The following is a 14,584-nucleotide window of genomic DNA, read 5'->3' as shown; positions in this document are numbered from 1 at the left end:
TTTTCAGAAAAATCTCTTGAATAAAACAATTTTTAATGGTAAAGTAAATAAATTCTTTGCCATACAAAATAGATTGTTTATGTTGCGTTTTCATTGTCAAAACTCATGCACTGTAACCCACAGTTGTGAGTTTCATGAATAATTAAATTACAATGTATAAGTGAAAATCTAATTTCATAGTAAATTCTGTACACTGAGCCTTTTTATCTTGGCTACATTGAGGCACACATGCCCTTTGGCATGGCACACAGCTTGTCTCAAGTTGTGGCTCATGGGCTCCAGAGCTCGGGCTCAGTAGTTGCGGTATAGCGGGCTCTCTGGTTTTGGGACTCAGGCTTAGTTGCCCCGAGGCATGTGGAATCTTAGTTCCTCAACCAAGAATCAAACCAGCATTCCCTGCATTGGAAGGTGGATTCCTAACCACTGGACCACCAGGGAAGTTCCATATAAACTGAGCCTTTCTTGGACTATCTCTTAGCTGAAGTAAGGGAAAGGAAGATACAACAGGTAAGAAATTCAATAAATGTTGCATTAAGTTTTTCTTTTTTTTTAAATCAGCCTTTTCACTTTCTCACTAAACTCTGAGTGAGGTCAGGCTTGACTCTGAGCCATGCCTCTGTGAGAAAGAACACCGTAATTGTGTTGCTCTGGATTGCCTGTGAATGTCTGCAGCTCACCGTGATGGTAGAGTATAATTCCACGTCAGGAATTCTGCATTATCAAGAGATCTTGTCTGGGTCCTTTGTATGCCCTTGGGGATAAGTCACAAGGAGGCTCTTTGGAATGCTCAGGGTCAAGTTCCCTTCCCTAGTGTGTGGAGAGCTGGGGCAGAGGTTTAAAGCCAGAGGGAAAACAGGAGCCCCACCCTCAGCTGGCTGAGAGCCAGTGCAAGAGGTCAGCTGAGAGTCAGTGTGCCATACCGAGGGCTGCTTTGCTCAGTTCCTCGGAGACTGTGTTTAAACATTTTGTCAAAGAGAGTGATGTGTCCATTCATGTAGCACTTAGAGGGAAGACCTTTGTTTTCATTTGATGAGATGAAAAAAATATCCATTTTTCGTTTGAGTTCCAAGTGAATTTCAAAGGCTTGTGGCTGAGTCAGTAGTAAAGATATTAGAGTAACTCTGACTATAAGTCCAGGCTTTCTCCTCACTGACCTGGCATTACTGTCTGATCATAATGTTCCTGCTGAAGATACGAGGGTAAAATTGGCAAGAATCTGCCTGTATTGATTAATAGTAGGGAGAAGACAGTGTGCTATCCTTCTTCCAATGTGTGAGGCAGAGCAGAACTTTTCAGAAGTATGTCTGGTGGACCACGGTGATCTCTACAGCTTTCCTGGGACTTGATGAATTGGGAGCATCTTGTCCAACCTGTGGATTGAAAGCAAATATGAAAAATAAAGGACACAAATAGGTATTTCTTTATGGACCAATAAAGAGATGGCTTAGTACAGAACCCCATAAAATTTCAAGGACACATCATTTTGCCTCTTTGTTCCCCATTAATCTTAGGAAAAGTTACTGTGCTTACACTGAGAAAGTATCAGCAAGGTGCACTTATGTATGAGAAGCTAGTTTGTTGGAACCTATAACCTCCTAGCAAACAGCCCAGCCACCCTTTGCTTGACCTATTTGCCTTGAGTGGAAAGGGCCCTGGATGTGCAGCTATTTTGAATCCCAGATGCACAGGAATTCTACTTCATTCCTGGAATCCAGCCTGAACAATCTCACTGTGTTTGAGAAGGGGCAGAGACCTGAGTCAAAATGACTAAACCACCGCTACAGAGATCTGGGGCAATGGAGACCCAGATATTTATTTTCTCATAATTAAAGCTATTTGTTTTTATTATTTAATTTGTTTTAAAATTCATTTTTGGCCGCACTGGGTCTTCATTGCTGTGCGTGGACTTTTCCTAGCTGCCATGCACAGGCTTCTCTTGTTGTGGAGCACGGGTCCTAGAGCACGGGCTCAGTAGCTGTGCACAGGTCTGTTGCCCCGTGGCAAGTGGAAATTTCCTGGACCAAGGATTGAACCCGTGCCCCTGCACTGGCAGGTGGATTCTTTACCACTAGACCACCAGGGAAGTCCACGGACCAAATATTTGTTACTAATCCCATCACAGTCTCATTATACCCGATCCATTCCCCGTCTGATTTTGTATGTATTTTCTAAATTCTTAACTGTCGTAGAACATAGACTGTAACCCTCTTGAACAGAGGAAACTTGGCACATAGAAGCTTTTTAGTAAAACTTTGTGGGAGAGGTGAATAAGCTAATAAATTGAGTACAGGAATTAATTTTAGTTCTGAATGTAGTTCTGTTTCTCATAGCCGTGTGACCATGGGAAAGTCACATAGCTTCTCTGAGCATTAGTTTAAGTATCAATAAGATGTAGATACCCATCTTAGCTACCTCTCAGGACTTTCATGAGGTTCAAATGAGGCAGTGTGTAAAAAATTGCTTTTTTAAAATGGATTCATTCATCATTTAATAAGTTTACTTTGTTCATCAGGGAAATTCAATCAGAGTTGCTGTTACATGGTTACTTTTAACTCTGGACTAGACTTTTTAGTCCTCTTCAGGCCTGTTTCTTTCAATGTTCAGTAGAAATAATAATGTAGATGGGATTATAGAACTAAAAATACACCAAACTATAGAATTATACTAATTCCAAGGGCACATCATCTAATATTAGCAGAAACAGGATTATAGAAAACGGTAAAAATGACAAATATGTCATCATTCGTTACCTAAAGTACTGTGAAAGAAAGATTCTGATGCCATGCCTGGGTGGAAAGAGTGCCACGCTTGATTTTTTAAAATTGAGATATAATTTTCATGTAATGTTGTGTACCTTTAAGGTGTGCAACATTTTGATTTGATGCATTTATAAATGGCAGCGTGATTACCACAGTAGCTTTAGCTCACACTCCATTACATCATGTAATTATCATTTCTTTTTTGTGGTGGGAATGTATAAGGTCTAGTTTGTTAGCAGTTTTGAAGTATGTAATACAATATTGGGGCTGGAATCACAGTGCTGTGCATTAGACTTCTGGAACGTATTCCTCTTCTAATTGTACTCTGGTAGATTATGATTTTTTAAGTATTTCTTTTAAAATTATTTTATTATTGTTATTGTTATTTTATTTATTTTTTGGCTGTGCTGCGTGGCATGTTGGGTCTTAGTTCCTTGACCAGGGATCGAACTCACGCCCCTCCCCAAATTGGAAGCTCAGAATCCCAACCACTGGGCCACCAGGGAGGTCCCTTGATTACTAATATTTTCAGTTAACATGGAATTAAAAGAGTGGTAGCATGTGTCCCATCCTGGACTAGATAATCTTTGGGACTCATTCTCAGTGCTATAATTCTACAAAAACAGCCACCTTCTTTAATGTAAAAAGTATTAGAGACCTCGTCTCTTTGCTTCAGTGTGTTTTTGTACATGTAGAGAGGGCACCCATCAATTTCTTATATTCAGAAGTTGCATCCAGCCTTTGGAGACATAAATTGTGGGCTCTGTAGCTCTTACAATGTCAGGGACCATTTTTTTTTTTTTTTTAATAAAAAGAGCGCAAATATACAAAGTACAAAATTGGATACAAGGCCTGTGTGCAGGTCCTATGGATCCTGAATTTAAGCGTCATTAATTTCACAGTAAATCTACTTCTACTAAAAAGTCTATCATAAGATTCCTGGCCCCACTCTAGCCACCCTGATTCATTATATCTGATCCCCAGAAGTAGGTCTTTTCAATAAGTACTCTATTGCATTATAGCAGTATTGCACCTGCCCATTTCCTGACACATAAAGAATTACCCACATTTGCTTCACAACTAAAGCAGCTCCCCGTCTCCTAGAATTTATACATGAACCCCATTTTCTCCAGGCGAATGACAGTAGCCGTACAGAAAACACTTTCCTCTTTGGGCTGAGTGTCAGGCTGGGGTTCAGCTGTCCCAGGTTGCTGGTCTTCCTTCCTTGGCCTTCTCCACAACCGCTGGCACTGGCATAGCTCTCTGACTCGTTGACATTGACTCTGAAGGGGAAAAATGACTGGCATTAACTTCAGGTGGCTGGTATGCATCTAATTATCTTCCAAACCTCACGTCAGACGATTTGAAGAAAATCGTCTCTCTCTTTCGACCAAGGATCAAATCCAGCCCCTGGCCGTGAAAGTGCAGAGTCCTAACCATTAGACCACCAGAGAATTACCAAAAATCACCCCTTCTAAAGAAAAGCAAATATTCATTCCTATTGGCTGTATCCTCTCTAGAGAATGTCCAAGTACCGCAGAGGAAAGGAACTTGCGTTTAGTAAGCACCTCCTATATCCCAGGGGGCTTCCCAGGTAGCTCAGGTAAAGAATCCGCCTGCCAAGCAGGAGACTCAGGTTCAGTCCCTGGGTGGGAAGATCCTCTGGAGAAGGACAAGACAAGCCACTCCAGTATTCTTGCCTGGAGAATTCCATGGACAGAGGAGCCTGGTGGGCTACAGTCCATAGGGTTGCAAAAGAGTCAGACACGAGTTAGTGGCTAAACAGCAACCTATATGCCAGAAACCTTTCTCCCAGAATCTCACTGAAACTTCTTAACCACCGTAAGAGGCAAATATCATTAGTCCCATTTTAAAGATGAGGCAACTGAGGTTGGAGAAGGCAAACAGCTTTCTCCAAGCCACTCAGCTGGTGAGTGTTGAGTGGCAGCTATGTCCACACTCCAGAGTCTGTGCTTTTCTCATTATGCCCGCCTGCCTCTGGGACAGAAGGAGGTCTGTATAGATCAAGTCCAAGGACCCAGTACATCAGCAAACTCACAGGGCACGGGACTTCAAAAATGACGAACACGGTAATGGCGATTCCACTGCCAAACAAGGTGACTGCAATCAGAACCTTGACCACGATGCTCCATTTCTTCCTCTTCTCTAGGTTCTCATCTGTGTCTAAAAGGACAGAGAGGAGTGGACAGGGAGAAGTGAGAACTGAGAACTGAAGAGAGGGAAGACATTGACCCTTGCAGGACTCCTGGTTCACGAGACCAAGAGGGGCCCCGCCTGATTCAGAGGCAGAAACTGAATTTCCAGTTCAGACTCAGAGTCAGGAGTGGGGTAGGCATCATGGCCTCTGCCCTCACCTCCTTTGCAGTGTCTTTCCCAGAGTCACCTTTACTAGGATTTGGAATTTTTCCATGATCAAGTAGGACTGATTCTTTTTTAAATTTTTCAGTTGGAAGATAATTGCTTTACAAATGTTGTGTTGGGTTCTGCTGTGCAACATGAATCAGCTATACACACACACACACACATCCCCACCCTCTTTTACCTCCCTCCCACCCCCCTCACCCCACCTCTCTAGGTCGTCACAGAGTACCAGGCTGAGCTCGCTGTGTTATTTGGCAGCTTCCCACTAGGTGTCAGTTTTATACATGGTAATGTATATATGTCAATGCTACGCCCCTAGTTCATCCCCCCTCTCCTTCCTCTGCTGCGTCCGCAAGTCCATTCTGTGTCTCTATTCCTGCCCTGCAAACAGGCTCATCAGTACCATTTTTCTAGATTCCATAATATTTGCATTAATATACGACATTTGTTTTTCTCTTTCTGACTTGCTCCACTCTGTGTAACAGGTCTAGGTTCATCCGCCTCACTACAACTGACTCTACTTCCTTCCTTTTTATGGCTGAGTAATATTCCATTGTATATATATACTACAACTTCTTTATTTCCATTCATCCGTTGAGGGACATCTAGGTTGCTTCCATGCCCTAGCTATTGTAAATAGTGCTGCTATGAACATTGAGGTACATGTGTCTTTTTGAATTATGGTTTATCATGGTATGTGCCCAGTAGTGAGCTTGCTGGGAGGATTGATTCTTGCACTGCTTTCATGGGAAGCAAAGCTACACAAGGGAGTCTGTCTCTAGCAGCCCTCTCGGGATCTCTGCCCTTGTACCCTAACATACATACCACATGGAATTAGCAAATCAACTTTTCTATGTTCCTTTCAATTTAGTGGGGCATAGTAGGAATAGGGGGCTTCCCTGATAGCTCAGTTGGTAAAGAGACCCAAGTTGCAATGCAGGAGACCCCAGTTCTATTCCTGGGTTGGGAAGATCCCCTGGAGAAGGGATAGGCTACCGACTCCAGTATTCTGGCCTAGAGAATTCCATGGACTGTATAGTCCATGGGGTCACAAAGATTGGGACGCGACTGAGTGACTTTCAGTAAATTGCCATCGTTTTGGGGTCATAAGCCAAATTTGGGGCCAAATGGCTCATAAGCATCTTGTTATTATTAATCTCATATTTACATTTCTCCTGTTGGAACTGGGAAGTAACCCAGCTGGAATCCTACAGAATTTGAGTCCTGGCCAATTTAGGGAGGGCTATTGGTTAAAACAACGCAGATAAAAACATGCTTCTTAGTTGCTGTCATCACTGTAATGATTGATTAGAGTTTAAATATTGTCTCTCTGTTCACACATTGGATCTTACCCCACCACACCAAAACCCTGGATGTTGTCACTAAATCTGGCAACAAGGTGAGCTCACTTGTGTGGAGGTGAAGGATTATTAAAAGTATCAAACTACAGACATTTCTGGGACCTTCTTTACAGAGAAGCTGATTTTTTTTTTTTTTTCCATAAGAAATGGAGTGATGTTCTCATGCAAACTGTATGTAGCTTCTCTACTTCCAGGAAAATTCTAGGAGACCCAGGCTAGTGCTGGGGCTGAGAATTTTTCTGTCTGTTCTTGACTCACCTCTAACACATTCTGTACCTTGATTCAGAGGACTAGAAAAACCATCAATCTTTGTAGTTTTCTCTCCTTTTTTCCCAGGAGTTATGGAGGTAGTAGTGGAGGGATAAGTCTCTGATGAAGCCCCCATCACTGGATAGACCTTACATTGAGAGACCCCTGGTAAAAAAGCTGTAAAAAAAGAAAGAAACAATGAAGGGACAACTGAGAAAACTTTATCCTGCCTTTGGATTCGCCTGACAACACCCTGAGTTTACCCGGCTGATATAAAACTTCTAACTGTGCTTCTGTTGATCCATCCATAGGTTTAAGGCGTGGGCCTTGATAACATGAAAGAATGAGTGAGGATATAGTAATAAGAGAGATGGATTAAGTCCCCTGATGCTTTTATCCTATAATGTAGGATCAGAATGAAGGAGTGGACCATGTTTTCTTGGCTTATCACTCATACAGCCGTAATAATAATAAGGATGGGAAGGTATAGCACTGTTGAAAGTCCCTTCTTTAAAAAAGATGGCTTCAAAGTCCAAGGAAGAACTGAAGTAGTATAGTTTGTGGCAGGTCTGTCTAGTGAGTGAAGTCTAAGTCAATGACTTTGAAGGAGAATCGGAGAGAGAGGAGGAACTGGAAGAAGGGGAGACCACTCAGCTTCCCGTACCCCTCAACTTCATTCTTTTAGCATATATTTAAAAATGAAGATCTAGGGACTTCACTGGTGGTCCAGTGGCTCAGAACCCATATTGCAATACAGGGGGATGTGGGTTTGATCCCTGGTTGGGAAACTAAGATCCCACGTGCTGCACAGCCACTAAGCCCATTCGGGTGCGACGAGAGTCCAGGCGCCATGATGTGATGAAGATCTTGAGTGCTGCAACTAAGACCTGGTACAGCCAAATCAATAACCATTAAACAAATGAAGATCTAGCTGTGCCAGGGTCTGCTTCCATACTGTGGACATAGCAGCTGAACACACTTCAGCATGGGAGCTAGCAAAGGGGAAGGAGGGCCAAGGGAGGACATGGAGAAGCAGAGGACAGTAAATATAGCGAGTTCTCTGTTGTTGGTTAGAAGGGGATGCGTGCTCTGGAAAGAAACAAAGTAGAGCGCAGCATGGGGCGGGGGGGTGCAGGTGGGCAGTGGTTGGGCAACCTACAGGAGTTTCATTGAGAAGATGAGGACTGAACAAAGATGTGAAGGAGATGAGAGGACTAGCCACACAGATGCCGGGAAACTTGGGCAGAGGAGACAGCCCAGGCCAGAGTGTGTCCTGTTTTAGAGGAAGAGCGCGTAAGCCCGTGAGGCTGGAGTGGAATGAGCACGGTGACAGTTGTAGGGGATGAAGGAGCTTCTGAAGCAAATGGATTCCCGTCACTGGGCCTTGCAGGCCAGCTTGAGGACTTCAGTTTTCGTTCTGCTTGGAATGGTGATCCATTGCAAGTCTTTTTGCAGAGAAGTGACCGGATGGATGGTGTTGGTTTTAAAGAATCAGTGGGCTGCTGAGTTGGAAATGGACAGTAGAGGGGCACCTGATAGAAGCAGAGCAACCTGCTGAGAGGCTCTTGCAGAATCCAAGTGAGAGATGGCAGTGACTCAGACAGCCGTGGAAAAGACAGAATGCGGATGGGTGCTGGCTGTGGGCTGGAGCCACCTTCACATGCTTCCAGAATTGATCTAACCCAATCCAGACAGTGGTTCCTGTTCTATTTTTAATGGTCTCCTGTCATTGCCTATGAAATTAAGGTCTGTACGTCCTAGTTGACTTTTCTGAACTACTCTCCCAGGTCTTGAGTCGATGTGAAAATGACAGTTCTTTGCTTCAGAGACCAGTGGGTACAGTACCAGGTACTGTACATGAATTGCAGGGGAATTAGTCCTATTATTATTTAATCAGGAAGACTGTTGGCAAAGATAAGCAGAGACAAAGAGCCAACAGGCTCAAAAGGCAAAACGAGAGAATTGCATAGAATTTTTTTCCATCATAGTGGCAGTCAGGTCTGTAAAGTGATAACTGATGTGTTTCCGGGTCAAATGAGATGAAGGTAAATAAATCTCACTTTGGACAAGTAACAGAAGTTCTCTGAGTTTTCGTTTCCTTATCTGCAGGATGGTTATAGCAAAAATCATTCTTGGTCTATGTCACAGGAGTGATGTGAAGATAGGTAACAAAAACGCGAAAGCAGGTGTGAAAAATGCCTTTCAAACTGAGTGATGTTATGATTGAAAGAGGAGGAAAGGGGAATTCCCTGGCTGTCCAGTGACTAGGGTTGTGCGCCTTCATTGCTGAGGGCCCAGGGTTCGATCCCAGTTCAGGGAACTACAATCCCACAAGCAGTGTAGTGTGGCCAAAACATAAATAAATAAACAAACAACATTTAAAAACAGAGAGAGGAGGCAAAACCTAGAGATCCTCTCTCTGTATGGAAGAACTGTGCCCACTAGCCACAGGGATCATGGCATTTCAGTGTGGCTTTTCTCCTACCTCCTGGGAGACACTGTTTCAAAACGTACCTAATCGGCTTCATCGGTCAGTGTATTTCCAGTTCTTCCCAGCTTGTGAATTGATGTCCAGGACTTCCCTATCCCTAGCGACCCAGTGGTTAAGAATCCACCTTCCAACGAAGGGGACAAGGATTCAATCCTTGGTCCGGGAAGATTGCACAGGCCGCAGGGTGTAATTAACCCCTTGCACCGCAACTGCTGAGCCTGCGCTCTAGAGCCTGTGCCGCAACAGGAGAAGGTGCTGTGATGAGAAGCCCGCACACAGCAGCGGGAGAGCAGCCCCCGCTCACTGCAACTGGAGAAAGACGGCAAGCAGCAACAAAACCCCAGCGCAGCCAAAAACAGACACACAAACGGAGTGCTACGTTAATGTCATCCCTGTTGGCATCTCCTCTCTTTCAGGCCTCCTCTGCCAGGTAACTGGGTATGAAGGTGGAGCATGTTTGTAAACACAACACACTCCATTCCCAGCGCTGATGGAATCGCAGCATTAGCTTTTCTTTGGTTAAGGATATTTGAGCAAGAATTCCCTCACTTCTAAAGAAGCTCTGTAAAAAAATCCAAATTGATGAAATGGATAACTTAGGAGACGACGCTTTCCTTTATTACAAAATAATTTGTTTTAAATAGGAAGCATTAGTTACGTTATATTTAAATGGAAATCTTAGAGATTATTCTGCAGTAATATTAACAGCTTGAAAAGGCTATTTAAGAGGCCTTGCATATTGCTGTGGGACTTACATACCTAGAAATTAGACCATCTAGTCAAATCTCTCATTTGTAGCTATGGAAACTGAACATTGGAGAAATTAAGTAATTTGTCAAAGGTGATAATATCAGAATAAACAGTTGTTTGATGCCACTTCTCTTGTATCCCACAGTGTTACATGGGGTGAACAGACAGCAGGAATCGTTTAATACGAATCAAATGCCAAAGAGCTTAATCCATGCCCTAAAATTACATTTAAAAGATTTACACAGATTTGCCTAAAGAAGAGGCTAATCCATGTCTTTGAGGCTTTAGCTCCACTTACGGGGCTTCTCTGGTGGCTCAGATGGTAAAGAATCTGCAACGAAGGAGACCCAGGTTCAGTCCCTGGGTTGGGAAGATCCCTTGGAGAAGAAAACGGCAACCCAATCCAGCGTTCTTGCCTGGAGAATTCCATGGACAGAGGAACCTGGCAGCTATAGCCCATGGGTCACAAAGAATCAGACACAACCGAGTGACTTAACACTTTCACTTTCAAGCTCCACCTGCCAGGATGTCAGTTAAAAGTGAGTGCCAACCTCCATCTCAACTTCCGATCTCACCTTTAACTGTCACAAGGAATCCAGCCTGAACCTTGGATGCGGGGGTTAGGTGACAGCTTGGGGGGGCCGTGCTGTTTCTGCAGGGGACAGTCATGACTCTCAGGTTCTTCAGAATATGCTTGACCTTTTGCCTTTTTTCTGAATGTACAAGGTTAACTTTCACGTTGCTCCCAGAACCAAGACACTGCAAGGTAGCCACAGTCTGGTTTTGAATGAACATGGGCCTTTTGGCTTCGGCCTGAGCTTCTGAAAAGAGAAAAACGAGAGAGGAAAATGAAGCCAGTTCTTAATCTGGATGGTGCCCCGCCAACCCACTTCCATTCACGGCCCACTGCTGTACTTTCTCCTCTTTTTCCGTCAGGTCTTCCTCAGCATGTGTCTACGGTGCTGAATGTATAAGCCGTGCCTTTCCCCGTTCCCACCACGGGTCCCCTGAAGACAGTGGTGGCTGTAGTCAGTGCAGAGAGATGCTCCTAAGTTGTTTTCTCTAACACAGAGGGGCCTGAGATCTGCGTCCTCTTTCTTCATCCCATCTCTTTGATTTATGTTGCTATGCCTTAGTTCGTAAGAGTTTATCTTTTTAAACAGCAGCTGATTATTTATTTATGTGGCAAAGCACATGCGATCTTAGTTCCTCAACCAGAGATTGAACCCACGCCCCCTGCATTGAAAACACGGAGTCTTAACCGCTGGACCACCAGGGAAGTCTCCATAACAGTCAATTTTAAAATGGGTTTTCAGGGACCTCCCCAGTGGGTCAGTGGTCAGGACTCCACACTTCCACTACAAGGGCACAGTTTCCATCCCTGGTTGGGGAACTGACAACCCTGCACGCAGTGTGGCCAGAAAAGAAAAAAAAAAAAGTTTTCCAGAAAGCCTCTCAGAGATAGATAGCTTTAGAATAGAATGTTTGCGAGCTGGGCTCAGAATGAGGGAGATAAGCATCTTTTGAAGATAAAAAAGGTCCTGGAGTGGCAAAGTGATTCTTCAGGAAGGGCCCATTGCCTACCTCGAATTAGTTCAGCTCTGATGCTTCTCACATCCTTTGGGAAGAGATCGGGCAGTGGTTCCACTTGGCAGCTGCTATCCCTAAGTTCTGGGAGAGGGGGAAAAAAGGAAGGTTTGACTGGGTCCTTTCTCTTTGGAATTCTGGGCACTGGAGAGGGAGATAAAAAGAGAATGCAGTTTCTTCTCATAAAACTTGGCGAGATCAGACATTTCCCCAAAAGAACTTTAAGATTTTTTTTTTTTTTTTGCTGCGCCTTGCAGCATGCGGGTTCCCCAACCAAATTGTGTCCCCCTGCATTTAAAGTTCAGAGTCTTAACCTCTGGACCACCAGGGAATTCCTAGAACTTTAGGATTTATGCAAGTGGGAGGTAGCCAAGTATAAATAAAACTGAATACCAGTGTATTATCCTTGGGTAAAAAAGATGAGTTAACTAAGTTAATGAAAGATGAACCAACCCATTCCTTCAAACACTGCTTATTATCACTTCCCCTTCCTGTCCCATCTACCTTCTTGTATTACAACTTTTGAAAGTTTATTTATTAAGTGTAACATTGGACAAGGTATCTCTCTAGCTTCCCATAGAACCATAGGTCACAGTTATGCTTTTTGGCACATAAATCACAGGGTTCTTCGTTTGTTAAATTTGTTGCTGCTGTACCTCATGCTGTTTGGCCTTAGCTCTGATGAGCTAATTTTAGAGATGAACCATTTAGGACACTTTGAAAAATCATATTTTAAATAAACAGTTACCAAAGAGCAGTTGCTGCTGCTGCTGTTTAGTTGCTTCAGTCATGTCCGGGTCTTTGCAACCCCATGAACTATATAGCCCACCAGGTTTCTCTATCCATGGGATTTCCCAGGGAAGAATACTGGAGTCGGTTGGCATTTCTTTCTCCAGGGGATCTTCCTGACCCAGGGATCAAACCTGAGTCTTCTGCTTTTGCAGGCAGATTATTAATAATCTGAGCCACCAGGGAAGCCCATGAAAGCGGTAAGTGGTACCATTCTATCCTCACATTACCTTTTCTCTCAGCTTTTCCCACCCAAGAGCATCCCCATCTATTAGGACATAATGCTTTAGAAAAGGAAGACATCTGGACGTCCCTGGTGGTCCAGTGGATAAGAATCCACCTGCCAAAGCAGGGGACACAGGGTGATCCAGGAAGCTTCCATACACCGAGCGGCAACTAAGCCCCACAACTGCTGAGCCCACACTCTTGAGCCTGTGAGCCACAGCTCGTGACTCGTGTGCTACAACTGTGAAGCCCACATGCTCTAGAGCCCGTACTCGGCAACAAAAGAAGCCACTGCAATGAGAAGCCTGTGCCACCACAACCAGAGAAAACCCACACACAGCAATGAAGACCCAGTGCAGCCAATGAATACATAAATAATTTTAAAAAGGAGGACATCTGATGAAGGGTAATGAATTTGGGAGTCTTAGTGAAACTGTGACAACACCTTCCAGCAAAGAAAGCTCTCAGTGAAAGACATTTTAACGTTAGTTACATAAACAAAGCAGAAAAATGCATCACATTCTCTGAAGACTTCCTTCCATGAAACAGACAAATGTCTTTCTGAGTTGAATATGTTCTATTTAGAGGCTATCTAGGGGTGACTGGAAAGCCTCATGTGCTGAGTATTGCCTGTATCTTTATCTGACAGAATAGACCCCCAAACACTTTCTAGGACTCTCTTAGGATTTCTCAGGACGGTCTGCTAGAATAGTACTTACCTTTCTTGGTAGCATCATAGGATGTAATGATTAGGCTGAAAACCAAGATGGTATCCATGTTAGCTTGAGCACATTCTCCTTGTAGAGACTGTATGTGGCTGGTCTGACACCACCACTCACAGCCTTGTCTCTAAATGCTTTCACTGCCCTAGAACTGAGTTTAACCCTGGGCGAGTCTGGTTCCACCCTAATTGATCTGCCGCATTTTCTCAGGACCCAGGACTAGAGTTTATTGGCGAGAGGACCAAGTTTGCGTGTTAATGATTGATTCAGAATATCTTCACCTGACTTCACTGCTGGTGGGGACATAAGGAACTGTAATTAACTAGAGGCTTCCCCTGGAGAAAGGGCATAAACAGGGCATAAACAGAGGTGATATGCTTGACACGATATGCTTAACCAATACTCGCAGGAAGACACGTAGACATTCGCATGCATGCTCACTGACACGGGCACATAGATTTACACACCAACATAAAGAGGTGCCGAGATGTCTATTAAGGTAAATTATTTCTAGAGTAGGGCAGACAACTAGGACTGATCCAGTGAGTTACACTGAAGAGGGCACTGCACTGAAAATCAACAGAAGTGGGTTCCAGGTGAGCCCCTGCAGTTAAATGTATCAGCATGAGAAAGTTGCTTGACTTCTCTGAATTACAGTTTTCTCCTCTGTGAATGGAGCATTCCAACCCAGTCGTCTCTAGAATTCATTCACTGTTATACACGTGAACTTACCTGAGCACAGATGTACCTGTCTAGTTGTGTACATTTTCACACTTCTGAAAAGTGAAGTGAGCGAATCCCCTGGTGGTCCAGTGGTTAAGAATCTGCCTTCCAATCCAGGGGACACGGGTTCGATCCCTGGTGGGGGAACTCAGATCCCACATGCGATGGGGCAGCTAAGCCTGTACACCTCAACTAGAGAGAAGCCTGTGCACCCCAAGGCAGAACCCATGTGCCACAGCAAAAAGATCCCATGTGGCACAACCAAGACCAGTGGAGCCAGAAACAAACAAGTAAATATTGACCAAATAAAAAAGTGAAGTGACTGTAGGTGGACCATATTCATGTGACTGTTGGGATGAGAAGTTGTAAGGAAGAGCTAACTGCACTAGAAGAGTGATATTGTGTGCAGTTTGGGAAGGCTTTCCTAAGCATAACTGTTGTAGATTTTTCAAAAATTGTATTTTTTTATAAAGAGTACATATGTTGTGTAGGGAGCGTCCCTGGTGGCTCAGATGGTAAAGAATCTGCCTGCAGTGTAGGAGACCC

The 14,584-nt window shown here is 43.9% G+C and overlaps 2 protein-coding genes across 7 annotated transcripts in view; one reads left to right on the top strand and one right to left on the bottom strand.

Annotated features, from left to right (window-relative positions):
• ACACA (acetyl-CoA carboxylase alpha) overlaps positions 1–14,584 on the top strand; it is a 288,377-nt gene that overhangs the window by 20,016 nt on the left and 253,777 nt on the right. The gene's annotated exons all lie outside the window — the stretch shown is intronic.
• C11H17orf78 (chromosome 11 C17orf78 homolog) lies at positions 17–13,444 on the bottom strand. Of its 6 annotated transcripts, none has more exons than XM_060395194.1 (7): positions 13,313–13,444; positions 11,577–11,723; positions 10,568–10,813; positions 6,761–6,928; positions 4,819–4,943; positions 3,827–4,042; positions 17–1,370 (listed from the first exon to the last, which is right to left on the bottom strand). In XM_060395194.1, exons 1-6 carry the CDS (start codon positions 13,368–13,370, stop codon positions 3,860–3,862), a joined length of 927 nt encoding a protein of 308 aa, XP_060251177.1. In that variant the 5' UTR covers positions 13,371–13,444; the 3' UTR covers positions 17–1,370; positions 3,827–3,859. The 6 variants fall into 6 exon arrangements, with proteins under 6 accessions (XP_060251177.1, XP_060251175.1, XP_060251178.1 ...); XM_060395192.1 differs by having other exon boundaries at positions 17–1,372; positions 3,928–4,042; XM_060395195.1 differs by having other exon boundaries at positions 17–1,372; positions 3,928–4,042; positions 6,779–6,928.

The sequence above is a fragment of the Ovis aries genome, chromosome 11 (genome assembly GCF_016772045.2).
Source record: "Ovis aries strain OAR_USU_Benz2616 breed Rambouillet chromosome 11, ARS-UI_Ramb_v3.0, whole genome shotgun sequence".
Taxonomy (NCBI): Eukaryota; Metazoa; Chordata; class Mammalia; order Artiodactyla; family Bovidae; genus Ovis; species Ovis aries.
The sequence above is the reverse complement of the archived record's forward strand: the minus strand, read 5'-3'. Positions and strand labels throughout refer to the sequence as shown.